This window comes from Anser cygnoides, chromosome 1 (assembly GCF_040182565.1).
Source record: "Anser cygnoides isolate HZ-2024a breed goose chromosome 1, Taihu_goose_T2T_genome, whole genome shotgun sequence".
In the NCBI taxonomy this organism is placed as follows: domain Eukaryota; kingdom Metazoa; phylum Chordata; class Aves; order Anseriformes; family Anatidae; genus Anser; species Anser cygnoides.
Window position 1 is genome coordinate 55,630,824 of NC_089873.1, and position 20,928 is coordinate 55,651,751.

Here is a 20,928-nt window from a genome sequence, read left to right on the forward strand (position 1 = left end):
CCGCGACCCGCCGCCAACCCTCCGCGCGCAGCCCGCGGAAGAATTTTACGCAAAACGGCCGCGCTCTTCCTCCTCTACGTCAGCCTGAGTTACGCAACCTGCGTACGCCGCGCACTTACGTAACGTGCGCCTCGGCCCCGCTTTTCCCTACCCTCTGGAAGGGGTTACGCTATTGACTCCTTGCGTAACTGACTTTGAGGAATAGGAGGAGCGTTGCTCCCCTCCCTCCCCTCCTCGCGCTGGGGCTGTCGGAGCAAAGGGCGCTACGCGGCTTTCGTACCCGCCGCGCCGCGCGGAGAAGCGTCTCGCCGAGCCGGTTCGGGGCGTAATTGGCTTCCGGGAATAAGCGTAGGCATTTTTCGAGGGCCGCAGTTTGCGCAGCGCCGGACCGCCCGTAACGTAAGCGAAGCGGGTTGGGGTGGCGGCGGCCATTTTGTGCCGGGAGCCCGGAGGAAGAAGACGCGAGTGTCTCCACACGGCACGGGCCCTGGAGCCGACCGAGAGCCCCGCCGTTCCCTCCGCCGACGTCCAGCGGGTCTCGGACCCACTGACCAATTCTTCTCCTTTTGTGTCCCACCCAAGAGGCGAGGTGGCGCAAAGCGATTCCTCCGAGACGCAGCCGCCCCTGGCTGGCCCGTCTCCCCGTACCCCCAGTCCCTCGCCGTCGCCACGGCCGGCGTTCCGCTGCCTCTCTCCCACCCCCCCGGGTGCGATGAGGGGCTTCGGGGACCGGGGGCGCGACCGAGACCGCGGCGGGTAAGGGGGGGGGACGGGGAAGGCCGGGCTGGGGTTTGGGGGGGGGGGGGTGGGGTGGTGGAAGGGGCCCTCACCTCCCTGTGAGGGGTTGGGAGGGTTTGGGGGGCGGGGGGGATGGGAGGGACACGGCACGTCCCGGTGGTGGGATCGGGGGGAGATTTCCCCCTGGATTTTCGTGTTGGGGGGGGTCGGAGGGGTTGGGAACTTTACTATCACGGTTCTGGCAGCAAGGGGTGGGGGTTATATATTATATATTATGTTTTCGTATTCTTCACATGTAACCGTATGTGCTTGCTTGCCTGCCTTTTCTTTTTCTCCTCCTTCCCTTTATATATATATATATATATTTTTTTTTGCCACCCCTGTTCTCCTGTCCCTCTCCCCCCTGCAAGCCATGAAAGTCCCAGTGGCCCTGGCAAGGGTGGCTGGACACGCTGCCCTTCTGACTGTCATTGCTCCTTCTGGACTTCTTAGAAAGATGGCAGTTGGTGAAAGGTCTTTCCCGGCTGCACTCCCGGGCTTATCGTGAGAGGAAATGAGGTTGAAAACTGCTGCCGTGCGGGGGACTTGCGTTCTCAGGAGGCCGAGCTCAGTAAACATGGCCCTGGACCACACTTAACGAGCATGACCAAGCTTACGTAGCGATCGAACGGGAGTTGTCTGGCTGGCATGGCTGAGGCCTAGTGCTTGATACTTCTGAGACCACTATTGAAAGGAAGCTGGCATTGGGAAAGGTTTTTGCAGGTTTAATTTCTTTTTCATCCAAGGATGGCAGTTAAAAAGAAAAAAATACTGTGTGCTGTGGGTAGTATAGGGTAAGTACAGGATGGCGTTATAGTACATAAATAGTTTGAGGCTCGGTTTTCTTTTTATGGGTTAAAAGTAATAAGGCTTTCATCCCAGGCCATTTTTTAAGAGAAAATTAAACCCCATTTAGGAGAGTGGCACGTTCTGTCCTTCAAATCACAAGTAGCTAGGCCTCCGTTCGCAAGGATTAACGATAAACATGTCATGTGAGTTTTGTTACCAAATTAGATCTAGTCTGCCATATTAAGAATGAGTCTTACGTTTTTTATTCTAATTATTTTTCCCTTCTCTCCTACTGGGAGATTGAAGAATATTTTGTTTATGTTGAAATCCATTTTAGCGTTTAGTTTCTCTTCGTCTGTGGAGAGAGATAGTTGTATTTTCTGCTTTATCTTTACATCCACATTTCACATTCTGAACTTAAGAGATCCTTTTTTTTTCCCTCCACAGAGAGGCGGGTTTTGGTGTTTTTTCACCGTGAGCTTTCCAGCTCAGTGTTAACGCGAGGACGTTGGAGTGAATGCTTTGGCAAGTCTGAGATAGCTGGGGGTCTGAACTGTTTTTGGAGTTCAGTGAGCAAGTTTGAGAATGCAGATTTATATACAGTTCCTTAAAAAAAACCACTGTCCAAAGTGTTGTTACAATACTGAGCATGCCTTAAAACTTGTGTAATCCCCTTCTGCATAAAGGTTTTGATTATAGATGGTTGCTTCTCTTTTAAATCAGGAATTTTGCATAAGTAAAAGGAGTGTCTGTGCGCTTCTTTGTCAAGTTTTTGGACATTTGCATTGAAAATCATTTTTCTTGGCCTATTGTACCGGAAGCTATGCATGTAATGTATCAGGATTCAGCTTGTTACACACATTTATTTAAGGTGTGAAAGTACTTGTAACCACCAACGTGCATCATAATTCATAGAGTCTCTGTGAAAACTTTGGACCACCCAGCATGCTGTGTTTGGAAGTTTACCACCTTCTCAGTACTGATTCTTTCATTGACTAACAAATACAGGCTTTCTGTTTTCTTCCTATTAGGAGCAAGCTGTAGGTGACTTCTTAGGATGGGAAGCGGTCCTGTTTTGCTCTGGAGTGTAATAAACTTGCACAGTTCTCTCCCAGAAACGGTGGCACAGTAGTGTTAGACAAGAGCGTTTTGGGTCGGTCTGAATTTCCACGTGATTGACAGGAGAACTGTTGGCAAATCAGTGAAATAATCCCAGATTTAAATCAGTTTAGCTGGAATCAGAATCCAGTTGTTACTTGCAATCGGAACACGAAGTGACAGTTGCTGCCGGGTTAGCGGAGGCAGCGTTTCAGGAATGCTGCGGGGCTCACTTCTTCCAGGTCAGCATGCAGCCATGTTGTGCGTGAGAACGGAGAACTGAAACTGCATGACTTTTATGCAGAACGTATTGATTTTTCCCTCTGGATATCCGTGGAGCAGATATTCACAGTACGCAGCTGTTTCAGTGTCCAGTCTCGCAATCCCTTCTTCCATGTGTTTCCTTCTGTAAGGAAACTCGTTCGCCCTCTGACCCTCCAGTTGACTTCAGTGAAGCCGCTTATGCCTTTTGTTAGAACAACTTGGAAACGTAAAGAGTTGCCATTTTGACCTCAAGTTAGCGTGATCAGCAGCAGAAATCCTCAGTAAATGTGAATGTTCCTGCAGATGATAGTCTGCACATTTTTTTGTTACTTTGTCCAAAAGAAAATATAATTGCTTAATTTCTGAAGTTGTGTTTTACAGTCTTTGCATATGACAAAAAATGCTGACATACAGGTTCTCATAAAAATATGATAAGAAAATAAGGGATATTTATACAACAGAGAGGAGACTTAATGAAGCAGTTTCATCGAGACAAGCATTTTAGAATTTACTTACCAGGTTTTAAATTATATCTACCGTACTTAGTTTTTCCAACAGCGTAACCCCTTGTTCCTGTTAATACGTTGATTTGAGTTCCGCTTTTTTGGTCTCTTAGTTTCTGTCACTTGTAATTTCCATTGGGAAGCAATTTAAACAGCAGATGTAGCTAATGTCTGAACAGAGAGCCTTGTAATTAGGATAACGTAAAAATTTCCTTCAAATCTATTTTGGTTTTTATCAAGCTCTTTTCTCCTCAAGTTACCAGCGTGTGAAAACTGCTTTGGGATTTTTGTTGCGTCGGGTTTGTTTCATTAACTGTTTTTATTTACTAGCAGACTGCTTGAATAAAGCGCAGACGCTGTGGATTTGCTATCTAAATAAAAGCAGGCACTTCTCATGAATTCATGTTCTGCGAAAAGCTGTAGCTTTATTAACCAGAATTTGCATTAGGACAAAATATGATCTGATAGCTTTTGGAAAAGTGCCTCCTGCTGTGTTTGTATGATATGAATGAAAGAACTATAACGTTCTGGTGGAATTGTAAAATACGTAATCATTTATAATGTTTTTGATAATTAAACAATTTATACCACTCAGTTTTCAGTTATTCTTGATTCTTGCCAGAAGCTTATGTGTTGTCCAATGCATCCATGAGTTATGACAGCTCTTACCCTTCTTCAGTGTATTAAAATAACTGGGTGAATAAAACTTAGGTGAGAGGGAGAACAGTAACTTCTGAGTGGCTGTTAGTTAGCAAATTTTTAGCAGAGTAAGCATTTTTTTTTTTTTTAACTCTCTTGAGTCTTCATCAGAAGCGTTTGAGAAGGGATACAATTTTTCCCAGGTGCTTTTATGTATTTTTTTTCTGCTTCTCTTTCTTTTTTGAAAATAAAAGCTTTATTGCTTTGGTTCCAGCATTACACATAGACTTCCAAGCTTGGGTGGGCTTGTTTACTTTCTGTCTTTACTTGTTTTGTATTTGAGGCATGCTGCTTGATAAGAGAGAGGACGTGGGGAGAAGGTGAAATAGCTATTTTTGTGCGAAAACTGGCCTTGAGATACAAGGAACTTGTGATTAGAGATTTTTGCCACCCCTTGCATCTATCCTGTTTTAGTTATACTCTCAGCTTTGATACAAAATAATTGCCATAGCTGTACCAGCAGCTTTGTCCCAGGAGAGGGAACCAAGAGACAGAAGCTTGGTGACAGGAGCTTTAAGGCAGTGACTTAAAAATGGCCGTACTGGAAGCAACCTCCAGGACGGGTTTGGGTTAAAATGGACTTTGGGCAGGTTTATGTCATGAATGCTATCATAGTAATTTTCTTGGAGGGGGTGAATTTTGACAGAATATTGTGCTTGTGTGTCCACTTGGAGTGGGAGGGGTGGAAAATGCTTAAGAAACCTGCAAATTCCAGACTAATTCAGTTGTTTATAATTAACATTGACATTCCAGCTTCGGAGCAAGTCGTGGAGGTCCTCTTCCTCCAAAGAAATTTGGTAATCCGGGGGAACGCTTACGTAAGAAAAAATGGGATTTAAATGAGCTACCCAAGTTCGAGAAGAATTTTTATGTGGAACATCCAGAAGTGGCCAGGCTTACTCCGGTAAGTCATTAGGTTCTTTCTGTTTCATTTTACGTACAACAAAATGTCACAAGTGGAAAATCTTGTCCTAGGACGTCTGGGACAGTGTGTAATAGGACTGTTTTCCTTAAGTTTGTTTTCTGTGTTTATACTCTGCCGGATAGCAGAGTCATTATAACATTAGCAAATGTGGTGCTTCTGTTCTCAGCTGTCTTTACGCAAGTTTTTTTACATTTGGTCATTTGTAATTCATCATCATAATGCTATTGTGGTCTGGTTATTTGAAATTAACCAACAAGAATGTCATGCTTTGTCATTGAGGATTCTGACTGGAGAACTTAAAAGTTGCAATACTGGAGAGACCCTGAAAGAACCTAAAATAAAGAACTGAGTGGCATAAACACTTGAAAAACATTTGGAAGGCATATAGTTTTGTAATAATAATTCAGGCTGAAAAACCGGAACCTTGGGACACATCTCGTCTAATCCTCAGCCCCACAGTAGAGCAGGTTGCTCAGCACCTTGCACTTCTGAGTTTGGATATCCCTAAGGATGGTGAGAGCCCATACCCTATCTGGGTGGCTGTCCCAGGTCTTGATGCTTCTTGTGGTGTTTTTTTCCACTGATAACTAATCGGAATTTCAAGAGTCTGACTCCATCCCTGTAATGACCATCAGGTAGTTGAGAATAGATGTTAGATTCCCTTGTTAGTCCTCTCTTTCCCAAGCTGCACGAATCTGGTGCTCCCAGTCTTTGTCCAGCCTGTACCTCGGCCTCTAGCTTTCCCTGCCATAATTGGACATGCCTGGTTAAATAACATCCTTTGTGCAATGGGGGCTCAGAACTGGACACAGCACTCCGTGTTTATAGATCATCTCCCCTTCCTACCCAACTAGTCTAGGTTTTTTCTTCCTCTTTAATGTCTTCTTATATTTAGAAATTAACAGGTTTCATTCTTAACACAAGGAAACTTGAGGAAAACAAAAGATTTTCTTATCCAGTTGCATATACTTAAAAATCTTCAAGCCACGTATTCATGGCAAGGTTATATGGTATAGAGGGATTGAAGGAGGCAGTGTTCAGTAGTTCAAGTTCAAAGACAACAACTTGAACTACTGAACCAGTTAGCTTTAGGTGCTGTCTTTGCCTTAGCCAGCTAAAAGTAAAAGGATTTTCACATTCTTCTTAGATTTTTTTTTTAATATATATAGTTTTAGTTTTAAACTTTTGTTTGAACTCTGAATTTTTCACAAACAGTAAATTTACTGCTTTGGGTAAAGTGCATGTTTGATACTGATGGGTATTTTTCTATTGATTTTTGGTGAGTGTTAGAATAAGGTAATGAAGTGTGGAAGCATGTTGCTGAGTGCTGTTGGACTTGTAATATAACATAGGAAGAAAAGAAAACAACACACGCTTTTCCTAACCCTAAAACTCTCCTTATGTGGATACACATTTCAGAAATAGTAGCAAAAAAAATTGTGGGGCCTTAGTATGTCGTCATGATGTTGTTTGGGCTTCTTTCATGCAGAAAAGAAATGCTGCTTCCAAGAAGGTTCTAAGTGACGTTTCTGAGTTGCAGGCTGTACAGCAAGAGCTGCGTACTTAGCCACTTCAGGAATGTTTTAATGGAAGGAGAAGGACTGCCCTGCTTTCTGCTTTTTTGTCGTATATTAGGGTCTATTTAGTTTTAGTTCTCAGCACTGTCACACAAAATTTATTTAATCTGTTCCTCTGCCTCAGTTCACTTTTGAAGCTCTTGATAAGTTCTGGCTTCTGGAAGATGGCTAAAAGCTTTTAAAAGATTATATTAATGCGCTTTTCATTAAAAAAGACTGCTTGGAAGGAAACAGGCGTCAGTTCCTGTAGGCTGCACAGAGAACTCCTACTTCTTGAGTGTTGGAGAACCTACGTGATAGCTCCATCTCAGGGTAAAATCCTTAGGAGAGCTGTCCTTTTTAGATCTTCTTGTCCGTCTCATCTCCCAAACTAAACTGTTAGTAAGAGGCATTAAGTCACTTAACAGAAGCGTGCACTGTAAGTCTCTGCTGATGTTCAGTATTTCTTTGTTTTTTTCCATGTCAATAGTATGAAGTTGAAGAACTGAGAAGGAAGAAAGAGATAACAATTCGAGGAATGGAGGGCTGCCCCAAGCCTGTGTTTGCCTTCCACCAGTGTAGCTTTCCACGTAAGTATTTTGCCATTCTTTAAGAAAATGTGGATTACTCAAAGGCAGCAAGTGTTAAGGCCTGTTTTCATTTCTAAAAGGTCTTCTGAAGTTGCATATAGCCTCAGTTGGCCTTTAAGATTTTTTTTCCTTTCTTAAATTCTTAGAGTATGTGATGGATGCCTTGATGGACCAGAATTTCACAGAACCCACTCCAATTCAGTGCCAAGGTTTTCCACTTGCTCTCAGTGGTCGTGATATGGTGGGCATTGCGCAGACTGGCTCTGGGAAGACACTAGCGGTGTGTACTCCTTTTATGTTTTGTTTATTTTCACAGTTGCCTTGTAGAAATTACCCTTGGCTGCTTGTTACCAGTTTTTCATCTTGACAGTGCTACAAGCGTCAAGTGAAGTGATGACATGTTTTTAAAGCTTTCTTTATTGCATCATGGGTGAGACTTAAGCCTCAACCAACCCATCTAGCCTGTCTTATTCACAGGCATGTGTTTTGCATGTCTCTCTTTCTGATGCTTAGCTACTTCCCTTTGGTCCATGCTTACGTTGCAGTTTAATAACTAGTATGTGCCAATTTGTTTTGTTAACTACACAAGTTAAAATAAAGGATGGTTGAGTCTTCGTTAATGCGTTAATTTTATCTGCAGTGGTCAAGAAGGGATTTTATGCTTTATGAAAAGCACTGTTTAGAGGAAAGATTGCTCAATTCTACTAATTCAGGCTCCAAATTTTAAATGAGCTTTCTGTTCAGAGGTGCTAAGCACCTCTGTTCTCTACTCATGCCAAAAGCAGATACGGTTGCTCAGCAGCTCTGCAAATCATTTCTTCTGTTGGGTAAATGCAAATACCTGGTTTTGCAAAATCCTGATTTTAATATAGCTGAGGTTTCTTCCTATCTTTGGAACATTATGTACTGGCTTCTGGAGGGCTGTTAGGCTAAGTGGGCTCTCGCGGTGGTCCAGCTGTCATGGCAGGTGGTCACTGGCATTGAATATGGAAGTCCGGTATCTTGACTTAGAATTCTTCTGTTTCAGTACTTGTTGCCTGCGATCGTTCACATCAACCACCAGCCATATTTGGAGAGAGGGGATGGCCCAATTGTAAGTGCTTGTCAGTTCCCTTCCTTTCTGTGTGTGGCACCATTAATGAGATATGTGCTGTATTTAATTGGTATATGAGAATAGTAAGTAGAGAGTATTTACAATCACAATGTGAACATCCCACTCATTAGTTGAAATTCTGTGCAATTGCTGACATAATCTAACGATATTTAAATGTTTTAGCTAATAGAGAGCAGATGGTCCAGCTTTGCTTATGGTATTTGAGCAGAGTCCTTAAGTTAGGGATGTACAGCTTGGTTAACCTGAACTGATTCCTTCTGCAGTGCTTGGTTCTAGCACCTACCAGAGAGTTGGCCCAGCAAGTGCAGCAAGTGGCTGATGATTATGGCAAATGTTCAAGGCTGAAGAGTACCTGCATATATGGAGGAGCACCCAAAGGTCCCCAGATCAGAGATCTAGAAAGAGGTAATTTAACTGAGATCTTTAAAATGGGTGTCTGCAAGTTTCTGTAGGAGGTGGTACTGCAAAATATAAGTAAACTTGAAAGTAATCTTAAAGCCTGTTTGGAGAGGTGAGTGGCTGTCTCTTTTTCCAGTTCAAATGATAGGTCATGTGATAATTTTCTTCTCTGTTGTATAATGACTTACTCGGATATTAGACCTCCTTCCATTTTCTGAACTTTCCACTCACGAAGGTCAACGGGACTTAGGAAGGGGGAGGGGAAGCGACTTGTCAGAAAGGACAGATTATTTTGAGAAGGTGCAGTAGCAGCAAGCTTAAGGAGCGATTTTTCTTAAGCCAGACCGAGTTTTCCGCCCAGGTTTGTTCAAATAATAAAATGTAATTTCTGAATTCATAGAAACTTCTTTAGACAGTGGTTTGTTTGTTTGTTTTTCCTGGTACTTCATTGTTCTTAAGGACTAGGCTCTTTCTGGTCATGCTGCCCCATGGGGTTCTGCCGTTGCCTTTCCTAATGTAGCAGAGGGCTGGAGACAGGACTGTTGGGGAGCTGTGGTTCTGCAGCAACCTCTGTAGCAACAGTAGTGTGCTAGTGGCCCAGCCTTCGTGTCAAGGGCCAGTTGCATATAATTTCAGATGCAGCAATGTGCTGAGGGCTTTTGTCTTCACTAGGCTAAAAAATACAATAGAATTACATGAAAAGATACACGAAATGTTGTTAAGGTAAGCTTACACAGATCTGCTCAAGTAATTTAAACAAAATTTATCACCGTGGTTAGAAGAGCTGCTCTTGAACACTTCAATAATGGGATGAAAACGTGTGGCAGAAGGCTGTGGGATAGCTCTAATCCAGAAAACAGTAGTGCATCTAATAAAGAGCACCATTGTTAATGGTGGAGACAATGTTACGTGAAGAGACCATGGAAGAATCAATGTGGTGGTTTTTTTACACCTTCCTGGAGTGCTGTACAATAGAGATTCTCCCACATATGATGAAAACCTTTTGGTTAGAGGATGTGGACAGATTCCATGCTTTCAGTCCTGCTTTCAGTCCTTTTAGGTGTTTCTATCTTTGGATGGTTGCTTAGTGTTTGCTGCAACAAAAATTCTTGAGTAAGTAGAGATCAAAAATCATATTTTTTTTGTCAGTTGTGGTTTTCTGGGTATTTAGTGAATTTATTTTGGAGGAGTGCATCACTGACAACAGAGTGCAGTTTTTTCAGTCTCTCTGGAAGACCAGTGACTCTGTTAGAAATCTAATTCTTGCATGAGCTTTATAGAAACTGAAAGTGTGTCCAGCTTCGTCAGCTCTGAGGAGTCCAAGCTGACACAGACATAACGATCCGGGCTGTTGCAAAATACTCTGCATCTGGAAGTGAAGTATCAGCAAAGCTATTTTTATGTTTTTTCACCTCACTACTTCTCTAAACATAACTTCTGTGATTGTTTCAGTGACACTTAAGGGTGCACCTCTAAGATTTGGAAATTGGTGGAAATCAGTCCCTTCTTGTAAGAAATGTATAAATTGCCATACCTGGTACTAGCTTAAGAATACCTGAGTTCTGTTTTTACACTAAGTTACGGGCTGGATGGTTGTCTGCCATGCTTAGGGCATAATTATTCAGTGTTAAAGGCTATGGTTTGGCTTTATGTAGCTTTAAAAAAAAAAAAAAAAAGGTGGAAGTGGAACTAATCTGACCTGTACAGCAAGAGGAGCACTTCATGTTTGTTTAACATGTAGAGTTTAACTGAGAGTAGAGTTCAGTTCTATTTTTACTAGAGAGCTCTCCAGGCTGTGTAATTCTGGATGAAGGTAGGTCAGGGTTGAGTAGAAGCTTATTTTAGTTCTGATTTTTGGGCAGCTCTTTGCAGGTGTTTTCTGACAGTAGGCTTTTAGCTTCTGCACTGCATTTATTATTCTAATGGCACTGTAACAGTAAATTCAGAATGGAAAAAAAAAATGAATTATTAAAAGAAACTAGGGCTTCTACTGAAATGACTCAATCTTGGGTATGGATGAGGGTGGTGCTTTTTCATTTTATTTAAACAATTTTGCTCTGGGAGGTGATTCATTCTGACTAAAAATACCAATTGACATTCAAATGAAGAGCCTTATTCTTTTTCCTCCTTCTGTTTTGAAGGTGTGGAGATCTGCATTGCTACACCGGGTCGCTTGATTGACTTCCTTGAGGCAGGAAAGACCAACCTTCGTCGGTGTACGTACCTTGTGCTGGATGAAGCAGACAGGATGTTGGACATGGGATTTGAACCCCAAATTCGGAAAATTGTTGACCAGATAAGGGTGCGTGAACATTGTTAAAGGACAGCCTCCCTTGGTTTCCCATCCAAGCCCACTACCTTAAATAAATATTTTTTTCCCTTTTTTCGTAGCCTGACAGACAGACTCTGATGTGGAGTGCCACCTGGCCAAAGGAAGTGCGCCAGCTTGCCGAGGACTTCCTACAGGACTATGTTCAGATCAACGTGGGGAACTTGGAGCTGAGTGCCAACCACAATATCCTGCAGATAGTGGATGTATGCATGGAAAGTGAGAAAGACCATAAGTACGTTGACTTGCCTACCATTTCAGGTTTTTTAGCTGCACTTGGAAATCTACATTGTTTTCTGAGCCAAACGTGAATTCTGAATAGTGGATTTCTTTGCAGTGTTATTTAACCTTTGAATGTTACCAAACAAGTCCTGTAATTATCCAGTCTGTTGCATATATTCTCACTGTACCATTGTACAGAAGAGCTAAATTCTGTGTAAGCGGTGCTGGCTTTATTTTTGTGGATGTGTATTATACATTTTTTTAAAGCAAACTGAGACAGCATTCCTGTGTTCTTGTACGTGTGGATATCTATACTAGCTCTCGTGTCTGTTTTAGACTGATACAACTGATGGAAGAAATCATGGCAGAGAAGGAGAATAAAACCATCATCTTTGTGGAGACAAAGAGGCGATGTGATGATCTCACTCGAAGGATGCGCAGAGATGGGTGATTAGCCTCCCCCTACCCTTTGCTGCTAGTGGGAAACAGAAACTGTAATAAAAGCAGTAAGGTCTAAATGTTCGCGATGCTATAGTTAGGAACAACCTGTCAGTTTGGTTCTTGGCTGAATTCAGTCTTAATTTCCTGGAAGGTTCCAATCCATCAAAGCCTTAGTGCAAGAGAGAATATTTGTAAACTGTGCAGCTTTCAGTATGTAAGAACACTGATATAATGAAGTGACAAACCATTAATTTCACAAATGTGATTGGACTTAGATGGCTGCTATATAATTAGTGGGTTTAATGTGCAAGAAACAAAACTGTATGCACAGTAGGTAGCTAAAGGCCAGAGGAGGGGGACAGGGAATTAAAACACTTGAGAAATACGTATATTTTTTTTGGCCTTTTTACTGAAATGTCAATAAAGCTTCCTGTTGCCTTTAATACATGTACTTTCTGTCTATACTAATGTGCATCTCTGTTTGGCAGTTGGCCAGCTATGTGTATCCATGGAGACAAGAGTCAGCCGGAAAGAGATTGGGTGCTTAATGGTGAGTCCGTCGCTGAGGGGCGAATAACGCGGGCTGCTGCACGTAATTTAGATGTGCTGTTCTTAGGCTTCCTTTTGTCTCTGTGACCAAGAGATAACGTTTCGAAGGAACTTCTTTTGCCTTTGTCCTGTTAATTTCAGTGCTTGTATTTTTTTTTTTTTAATCCAAAAATTGAATGGGATGATTGCTTAACCCAGAGAGCTGGATTTTGAAAACTAGTTGACACCTTATATCCTGACTTGCTGGGGTTTATGAAGTTACCTTGTCTAGATTCTGGAAAATGAGCATTTAGAGTAAATCAAGTTCAGATAACTTTATCTTTTTTAAAAATCTTACTTCATAGCGTGCTTTGTTTTACAGAGTTTCGTTCTGGAAAGGCTCCTATCCTCATTGCTACCGACGTTGCATCTCGTGGGCTAGGTTTGTACACATAGACCACTCTTGCCTACTGCTGCATATTTTTCTTCTTTGGACTGAAATATGTTTTCTTTTTTTTAAAAAAAAAAATTCAAAGCGTGATTTTCCCCCACATGTGAAATACGTTTTTTAACATTAATCTTTTTTTTTTCTTTCATATTCAAAGTCTCTTCCTGCTCCTAATGAACAGGCTTTGGTCTGCAGCAAGGCCTAGGCATGACTAATCGATCGCCAAGAGGGAGAAGAGACGTCCAATTATGCAACCCAACCCTTCCACCACACTCACTTCTTCCCCAAATCCAGCTTTTGTTGCTGGATGGTAGGGATGGATTGCTCTGTTCAGAGCGTGTCAGATAAAGCCCAAGTAGGAAGCTGTGGGAGAGCATTTCAACGGCAAATAGCTAATATTCTCCCTGCATAATCCCCCCCAGATTTGAGCATACAAACCCCAGCATACACGCATGTTTACACTGCAGATGTATTCACATCTGAGAAAGCACTGCTCCAGATTTTTGGTCTTGACACGTAACTTCCCTCTGTGCTCCTTCTAGGCAGGACCACTGAGATTATATACGGCCATTAACGTAGCGCTACCCAAATATGTAACTGAATCAAAATTGCGCCACTCTATTCTTGGTGGTATGAAAATGATCTGTCTGGATGCATCAGTTGCGCCCCCTTTTTAAATAAGCATATTTGTATGGTGAAACACTGTGTGCTAGGCACAGTCCCTGTACATCTGCCCACTCCTAGAAGAGGAGGATGACTTCTGAGGTGCTCTTAGCTTAATAACGAGCACTGAATATTCCACCCTCCCCGAGCTTGGTAGAAGATAAACCCCTTGGGGGTCAGTGTCTTGTTATGGTAATCTCTAGACAAAATTATTGCAAGTCATTGCAGATAAGCTCAGAAAAATCTCTGGTTTATTAAAAATCACAGTTACCTGAGCCCTGTTTTTCATATGCTGAAAGGGTGGCTGTGCTGTGCATCATATGGTCACTTTAACACAGGCAGACCATTACTAGATTTGGCAGCCTTTGTTCACACAACCTGCACCCCTACTTCCCCGCCCCCCCCCCCTCCAAAAAAAAAGTCCAACGCTTCCTCAGAGAGGTGATTATCTGGACTTCAGTCTCTGCCCTCTAGGGTCATGTCTGGACCTGTGCAGTTAGTACTTGGGCCTGTTGGGAGAAGGGACTGAGGCCTGAAACCAGTTTGTATGAAAGAGAGCTGCTTTCTCTAGCAGCGTTTTTTAAACAGGCTTGCTATGTGCTGGTAGCTTCTTTGTGCATCTTGCCTAGACATTTAAAACAGCTTCACTCCCCTCCAAAAACACTCCCCCAAAACTACTCAATTGGATAACACTTCAGAAAACAGTCTCCCCACTTCCCATCCTCCACTTCGCCTGAGCTGTGGGGGAAAGGTACCAGAGTCTGTTTCTTGTTACTGAACAACATCTCTGCTTGTTTTGGGGCCCTGAGTTTGCTGCTTCTTAAAATAAGTCACTTAACTGGCAAACTTCTGGACGACTTCCTCCAAGATCCTGGAAAGTGAAGGCTTCTACCTAAATAACATAAAACAGGGGCGCGCGCCTTTTGGCTGAGTCACCAGGGCTTTCCCTCTTCCTAATGGAACATTGGTTTCAAAAAAGCTTCTTCCAGGTAAGTTCTGAGTCCCATAATGACTTCTTTGTGATGATTCCCTGGAGTGAGGTCCTCTCTCTGCACTGATTATTTTTTTATTTTTTTTTGTTCAGTCTATTAAACTAAAAACATTGAATTTGTTTTGTTTTGTTTTCTTTAACAGAAACTTTGATATCAGCTACAGATCATTCTCAGTGCAGGGGTGGGGGCACATCTACATTGATGGTTGAAACAGCTCTCTAGACTAGCATGTTTGCTAGTTTTGTCCCTTCTGATTAATAATCGGAGACTGTCTGTGCCATAGGGTATTCTGATGGTCTGACAAAGGGCATGTTTCCCAAGTAGCTGTCAGAAATGATCGACAGCTTCAATTCTAGATCCTGCCACGTTACCTTCTAAAAGCGCAGGAAGATTGTGAGCGTGCACAAGCGCTTTGGAGCATGCTAGACTGGAGAAGCCGAGTCTTGCACTTGCTCGGGTCTTTCTTCAGCCAGCTGCGTGCTCTCCCAGGATCACTTTCTGGTCTGGAAAACACCCTTCCATTTTCCTCTTCCTGCCTTCCCATTCTTCCCAGTCCTCCCCAGTCAAGTCAGCACTGTCTGCATTGGTAGCTGTGCTTCCCTGTGCTTTCTGCCAGGAAAGCACGCCCTTGTATCCTCTGTGCTAATTCAAGTTGCTTTGCTACTGATGGATATGCAGAATGGGACTGACTGAGGCTCCTGGAGCCTGCAACTTGTCAGATTAGTTACACCCTGGCTGGGAAGATGCAATCTGTCATATGTACTCCTCTCTATTTCACTTTCCCCTTTTTAAAAAAAAAAAAACACAACCTGTTGCATCAAGGACCCTAGCTGGAGACTCGCGCAGCCCCCTGTGAAACCTGCCTTCTCACTCCCTTTTTTTGGTGTGATTCAGGACTTTGGAGTCAGCAAAGACTGAGGAGCCCCCCCTTTGCTGTAATAAGAAACAGACATAAAGTCCCCCCTCTTGCCACCACAACCGTCTTGTTTTTATTTTTCCTACGACCCCTTTGAAATTGATGCAGTCTGGGCAATAGATGCAGTCTGACCCCTTGGATGTAATTTTTGTACCTGCATTTTTTTTGACAAATGCCCCTAAGAGCCCCAAATAGGGGACAAAAAGCGTTGGAGGACCTGAAACCTTTACCTGAACCCAGGTTCTCCGGCGCTTCACAACCAAATGGGGCTACAGAGAAGCGTCTAAGCCAGTTCACAGAGTGAGCGTGTGTGGGGACTTCTCGCTGCCACGGACCCTTGATGCATGCTCCCCGCGCTCCAGTGGTCCCGTGTCAGAGGGCGGAGTTTTCGAAAGGAGGCCGCCAAAAATAAAAGGCAAAGAGACGGGATCGGCTGCAGCGGTTTCCCACAGGAGGAGGGAGTGTGCATCGGTCTGGTAACAAACAGAGAATGTTTCTCTCTTTAAAAAAAAAAAAAAAAAAAGAAGGAAAGGAAATCACAAAAAAATCTGTGTTTTATCTTGGATATTTTCAGAATATTCATCTTAAAATGCAGATTTTTTTTTTATGAGCTGTTAGGTGACTTACTGTAATGCCATGCTTTTTTTAAAAAACATTCTATACGTAGCAAATAGGTGCTTTTGGTACTTCAAATGCTTTTACTGAAGTGTTACACTAACATTTACTTTGTTTCTGTCCCATGAGTTTCTGAAGCCTCACTGAAAGGTGAGCTGTTCTGATCTCTTAAATTTTAATATTACTTTACAGTACGTAGCAACTCTGGTCACTTTATTTCCTGCTTCCATTTGACATGGGAAGTAGGGAATTGTAAACAGAAAGCGGGATTGCCCAAATTACAAAAGCTGCTCAGAACTGGACAGAACAGTATGGTGAAATGTTAGCGTAATGCATTCTTGTAACTACGAAGCTAAGTTAAGATATTCTAGGTATGATTCAAGCAGTTTTTAATGAGTTGGCTGAATAATAGTAGTGTGATTGGAGTGTCTTAAACTTCAGGCTAGGAGAGGTAGTTCACTGTATTTTTGGATTGTAAATGATTTTTACTTGCATTTTATTTCATGTTGCTAAGTGGAAGGTAAGTGATCTCATTACTGTTATTATTTGTTAGACTTCTCCCAACAGAGTAAAAGCTTTACCATGGCAGTCCTACCCTTCCTCCACCCCAGTTTGCTGTGCCTGATGGTGTCGTTTTCACCATCAAGATTGTGTTTTGGGAAAAAAAAAATACAAAATTAATTTAGCTTATTGAAAAACATCAATGGAATACAGAGAAATGCATTCCGGGGAGGATGAATTTGAGTGCAGGGAAAAACTGCTTTAAAACTTCCACTGTTTTTCAGGACACTGATCTTTGTGCCTGATGATCGTAAATTTGAGTCTTCTACTCTTTTGGGATGAGTCTGTCTTGTATCTGTTCCATGCAGTTACTAACTTTGTGATGTGTTTTTTTTTTTCTTATTACTGTCACCTGCATTCGTGCTCCCCACCTTTCGTTGGCACGTCCTCTCTTCTTCTCCCCTTTCCTCAACCCCACCCTTTCACTGTGCTTCGCACCTGGGCACTTGACAAGACGTGGAAGATGTTAAATTTGTGATAAACTACGACTATCCGAACAGCTCTGAAGATTACGTGCACCGTATTGGCCGTACCGCACGTAGTACCAACAAAGGTACTGCGTACACGTTCTTCACACCAGGAAACCTGAAACAAGCCAGGGAGCTTATCAAAGTGTTGGAAGAAGCCAACCAAGCCATCAATCCAAAGCTGATGCAGCTTGTGGACCACAGAGGAGGAGGAGGTGGTGGTGGAGGTAAAGGCACATGGGGAAAGGGCTACGTAGGGAATAGCTTCTCTGCTTTGAGGGAGGGAAGATGAAAAGAGGGTAAGGAAATAGTAAGTGCAAGTCTAAGAGACAGGTTAGTGATAAAGTTGTCTTATACCTGACATTTCGAGGGTGTTCAGGAAACGGAGTATTTCTCTCCAACCAAGAGGTAGTCCACCATTAAAACTTAGTTGGAGAAATTTTTTCTTTTTTTCCCCTGATGAGGTCCTCACACAGCTAATTTTCCTTGAATTAATTCCTTGCACCTCCTACCTAAACACGGGTAACAGGATGCCTGTGCATACACATGCAAAATTGAAATCAGCAAAGGGAAATAGCGACTTGACCCTCAGGGACTGAGACTACTTTTCCTCCCTCTCCCTGATGGAATAATAAGTTTAATTATATTTCCAAGTTAGTCCTGAATTTCTTCCATTTCCTTTGGCTCGCGGTACACACAGTAAGAAAACTTTCTGAACTTCTTCTCTACACCTTGAACAAAATGCAGGGATGAATGCGCAGCCTTGCAGGGAAGTTACAGTCAAAAGAACTTGCTCCTCGTGGGCAGCGCTGTGGCTGTAGAAGGGAGGGAAAGGGTGGCGTGATTACCACAGTTCATTGTTTTAAAACGTGTTCACGGTACTAAATCTTACCGTATCCATCGCCAGGAGGCCGTTCTCGTTACCGAACGAGCAGTTCAGTAAACAACCCTAACCTGATGTACCAGGAAGAGTGTGACAGGAGGCTCCGGGGAGTGAAAGAGGGCCGGAGAGACTCAGGTGGCTTCAGAGACCGTGAGCGTGGTGACAGTTATGCCAACGGAGCCAACAAGACCTATGGCAGTGCCTACGGGAGCCCAAATTCCGCTTTTGGGGCAGCACAGAGCCAGTATGGTTACACTCAAGGGAGCTATGGAGCAGCTGCCTATGGCACGAGTGGCTATGGCACTGCAGAGTACAGTGCTAGTGGCTATGGTGCCAGCACCACAGCTGCCACCGCTGGGAGAACCTCACAGAGCACTACCCAACAGCAGTATGCAGGGATGGTGGGGCGCTCGGGCCAGCAGCCACAGCCGCTCATGTCACAACAGTTTCCTCAGCCCCCTGCCACTAACGTGATGGGCTATATGGGACAGACTGCCACCTACCAGTATCCACCCCCTCCCCCGCCCCCGCCCCCCTCACGCAAATGAGACCACTCGCCTGCTGGTGACCAGTGTAGACCTCTTGCATTTAAAGGAAACTTTTCTTTCTCTTCTTTCCCATCGTGGTGTCTCTCTCATGCAGGTTAGGCTTAGAATTCACCATTCAAATCCCTTGAGCCCATCAAAAATGGCCCCCAGTCCACATTACTGACCCTGTCCTTTTTTTTTCCTTTTTTTTTTTTTTTAAGAGATACATATAGTTGACTGGAAAATTTATTATTTTTTGTCTTGCATGTTGAGGAAATTGGAAATTTTATTTTCTCTAAAAGAAATGGGTATAAGGCAGATAGGTCCCAGCTCGATCATCTTGGTGTCTAAGGTTTGTGTTAATACTTGCTTTGAGGGGAGGAAGTTTCTATTCTGTAATACGTTAACTTAATTTCAGGAAGTATCCAGAGAGGTGGGAAACTTCGGGGAGCCAAAACGCAGTTCATTTAACATGATAAATGCAAGGGAGCAACGCTCACTTTTCCTAATCTTAATTTTATTTTTTAATAGCTCACTATCGTTGCTTGTAATCTATCATAGGTAACTTTCTATAGGAAAACTCTGCTCATTTGTCTCGGTGGGGCGGTGTTCTGAGTAATTACCCACGTGGGTTGTCGGCATTTCCTGCAGCTCTGGAAGCAGCAATCCACCTTCTGGTACCTGTAGCAGGGAAGTTGGGATTAAAACCCCGGTGTTGGTGACCAAACCTGTCTTGGATTCAGTACCTGAAAACTAGGTGCAGTCACTGCAGGTGCTGCTGCTGCAATGTTTGGCCAAATAAGTTCTTGCCCTACAGTCGTTAAACTGCAGCATTGTAAATGCGTGCAACCTCCTTACTCCAGCTAGTTTCTGCTCTCAAGTTCCTACTGCTGGGTTTATTGAGATGAGTCTTATTTGAGAGCCCAGAAACTAAACCGAACGGAGATCGTGAACAGCGAATCTCGTTTGTCTGTCCTTCATGAACAAACTACGTGTTGCCATGGGGAGTGTTCTGAATGCCACTACGCTGAACAAAATGTGACAGAGTTTTCTGCACTTAAGAGGTTTGAATAGGGTGGGCTGGGGGGCGGGGGGGGCGGGGGGCGTAAGGGGAGGAAGGGAGGAGGAGGAGGAGATTGCCTGGAATCTCCTTTCCATGAGGTAAGGAGTGAGCTGGTTAGTGCATCTTAATTCTGAAGCTTTCTTTCTTTTGTACCTTGCTCTGACTATTGCTTTTCCTGGCTTTTGAGTGCATTTCCCCGTTCCATTGGTCCCTTTGAGCTCAGCTCTTGCAGGTAGGTAGCATTTTAGAAAATGTTAGAGAAGAGTGGAATTTTAGTAAATACGTAAATAAAAAATGTTTATTTTACAGGCTAAGGTGGGTGTGAGGGGTTTTCCCCTTTAGTAAAGCATGTTGTCGACTTGTTACTTCTAATACCAGACGGTTCAGAGACAGTAGATGATAATAGGAGTTGGCTGCTCTCGATCTGAGAATGTGACAAAAGAATGGATACATCTCCTGGTTTGTGAGGCATAATCTTTGCATTATGAGAGTGCAGGTTGTTTTCTTTCCTTTTTTTTTTTCTGTTGGCGTTCTTGCATATGGATGAGCAAGGCAGCCCACCCCTTCTGTAGCAGAGTGGAACTTCTTATAGCCCAGGAAAAGAGCTTGCTTATACAGAAATGATTTTTTTTTTTAATTACCAGAGTATAATTTTGGGGGATGAATGCACATTTTTTTGTGCAGTACACAGGTAGGTTGCTGACAAGGAGAGAAAAGGGAGAGATTTTTCAGAACCTTGTTTCCCTCGTCCCATCTCAAATTCCATTGCTTGGGCAGGAAATTTCTTTGCTTGTGTTAAGTGAAAGCCAGAAACATTTCATTTATCCAGGCACTGACTGATCTGTCTTTGGCCTCCCTCACAAGCAAGTGTAGAGCTATATTTTATTTTTACCTTTTTAAAAAAATTTATGAATTTGATGCAGAAATGTGTTTGAGGGGTGTAGGAGTAGGACATCTTGCTGACTGGCTTTAAAAAGGGTCTCTGGACCACCAAAGCTGCCTTATAGTCTGCTATAGCTTTCACTTCTTTTTGGGGGGGACTTGTGCACACGTAAATGTAACATGCCAAGTCCTGCAGTGCTTTATTGTCACTGAGGTCAGCTGAAGTCCAGGGTCTCGGTTCAGTTCAGAGTGTTAACCAGATGTTGACTGCATAAACGCACCGTGGCATGTGCTGCCCCTGTCCCACCTGGTGCTCGCTGCTCTGTTCCATATACCAGCTGGAGGGCCCTTGTTGGTAAAGCATTAGCGTCTAGTAGTGTTTGCATTGTTTTCGAGCTGTAAAAGTTCTGTGGGAGTGTCAAACGACTTGGGTGTCTCCTCCCCTCCCACTTCCTGAAGAAATTTACTGTTTGGACTTCTCTGAACAATGGAAGGGTTAGTGGCTTTGTGTGGGATCAGCATCTTGCTTCACACTTGCTGGTCTCTGAACACATTCCTGTTGTATTAATGAAGACTTGAATTGAGAGATTCATAGATCTGTGGTGTTCAGACACAGGATACTAAGAGCTATGTTACTATTCTTAGTTTGTAAATTGTCCTTTTGATACCATCTTGTT

The 20,928-nt window shown here is 43.1% G+C and overlaps 1 protein-coding gene across 3 annotated transcripts; it reads left to right on the forward strand.

The window, feature by feature from the left end:
- Window positions 1–247: 247 nt before the first annotated feature.
- DDX17 (DEAD-box helicase 17) lies at window positions 248–20,006 on the forward strand. Of its 3 annotated transcripts, none has more exons than XM_048048210.2 (13): window positions 248–756; window positions 4,884–5,034; window positions 7,102–7,201; window positions 7,348–7,481; window positions 8,229–8,294; window positions 8,579–8,720; window positions 10,856–11,016; window positions 11,106–11,278; window positions 11,602–11,712; window positions 12,195–12,256; window positions 12,617–12,676; window positions 16,884–17,123; window positions 17,804–20,006. In XM_048048210.2, exons 1-13 carry the CDS (start codon window positions 713–715, stop codon window positions 18,325–18,327), a joined length of 1,968 nt encoding a protein of 655 aa, XP_047904167.2. In that variant the 5' UTR covers window positions 248–712; the 3' UTR covers window positions 18,328–20,006. The 3 variants fall into 3 exon arrangements, with proteins under 3 accessions (XP_047904167.2, XP_047904166.2, XP_047904168.2); XM_048048209.2 differs by lacking the exon at window positions 248–756 and adding an exon at window positions 1,112–1,571; XM_048048211.2 differs by lacking the exon at window positions 248–756 and adding an exon at window positions 4,235–4,720.
- The last annotated feature ends 922 nt before the right edge of the window (window positions 20,007–20,928 follow it).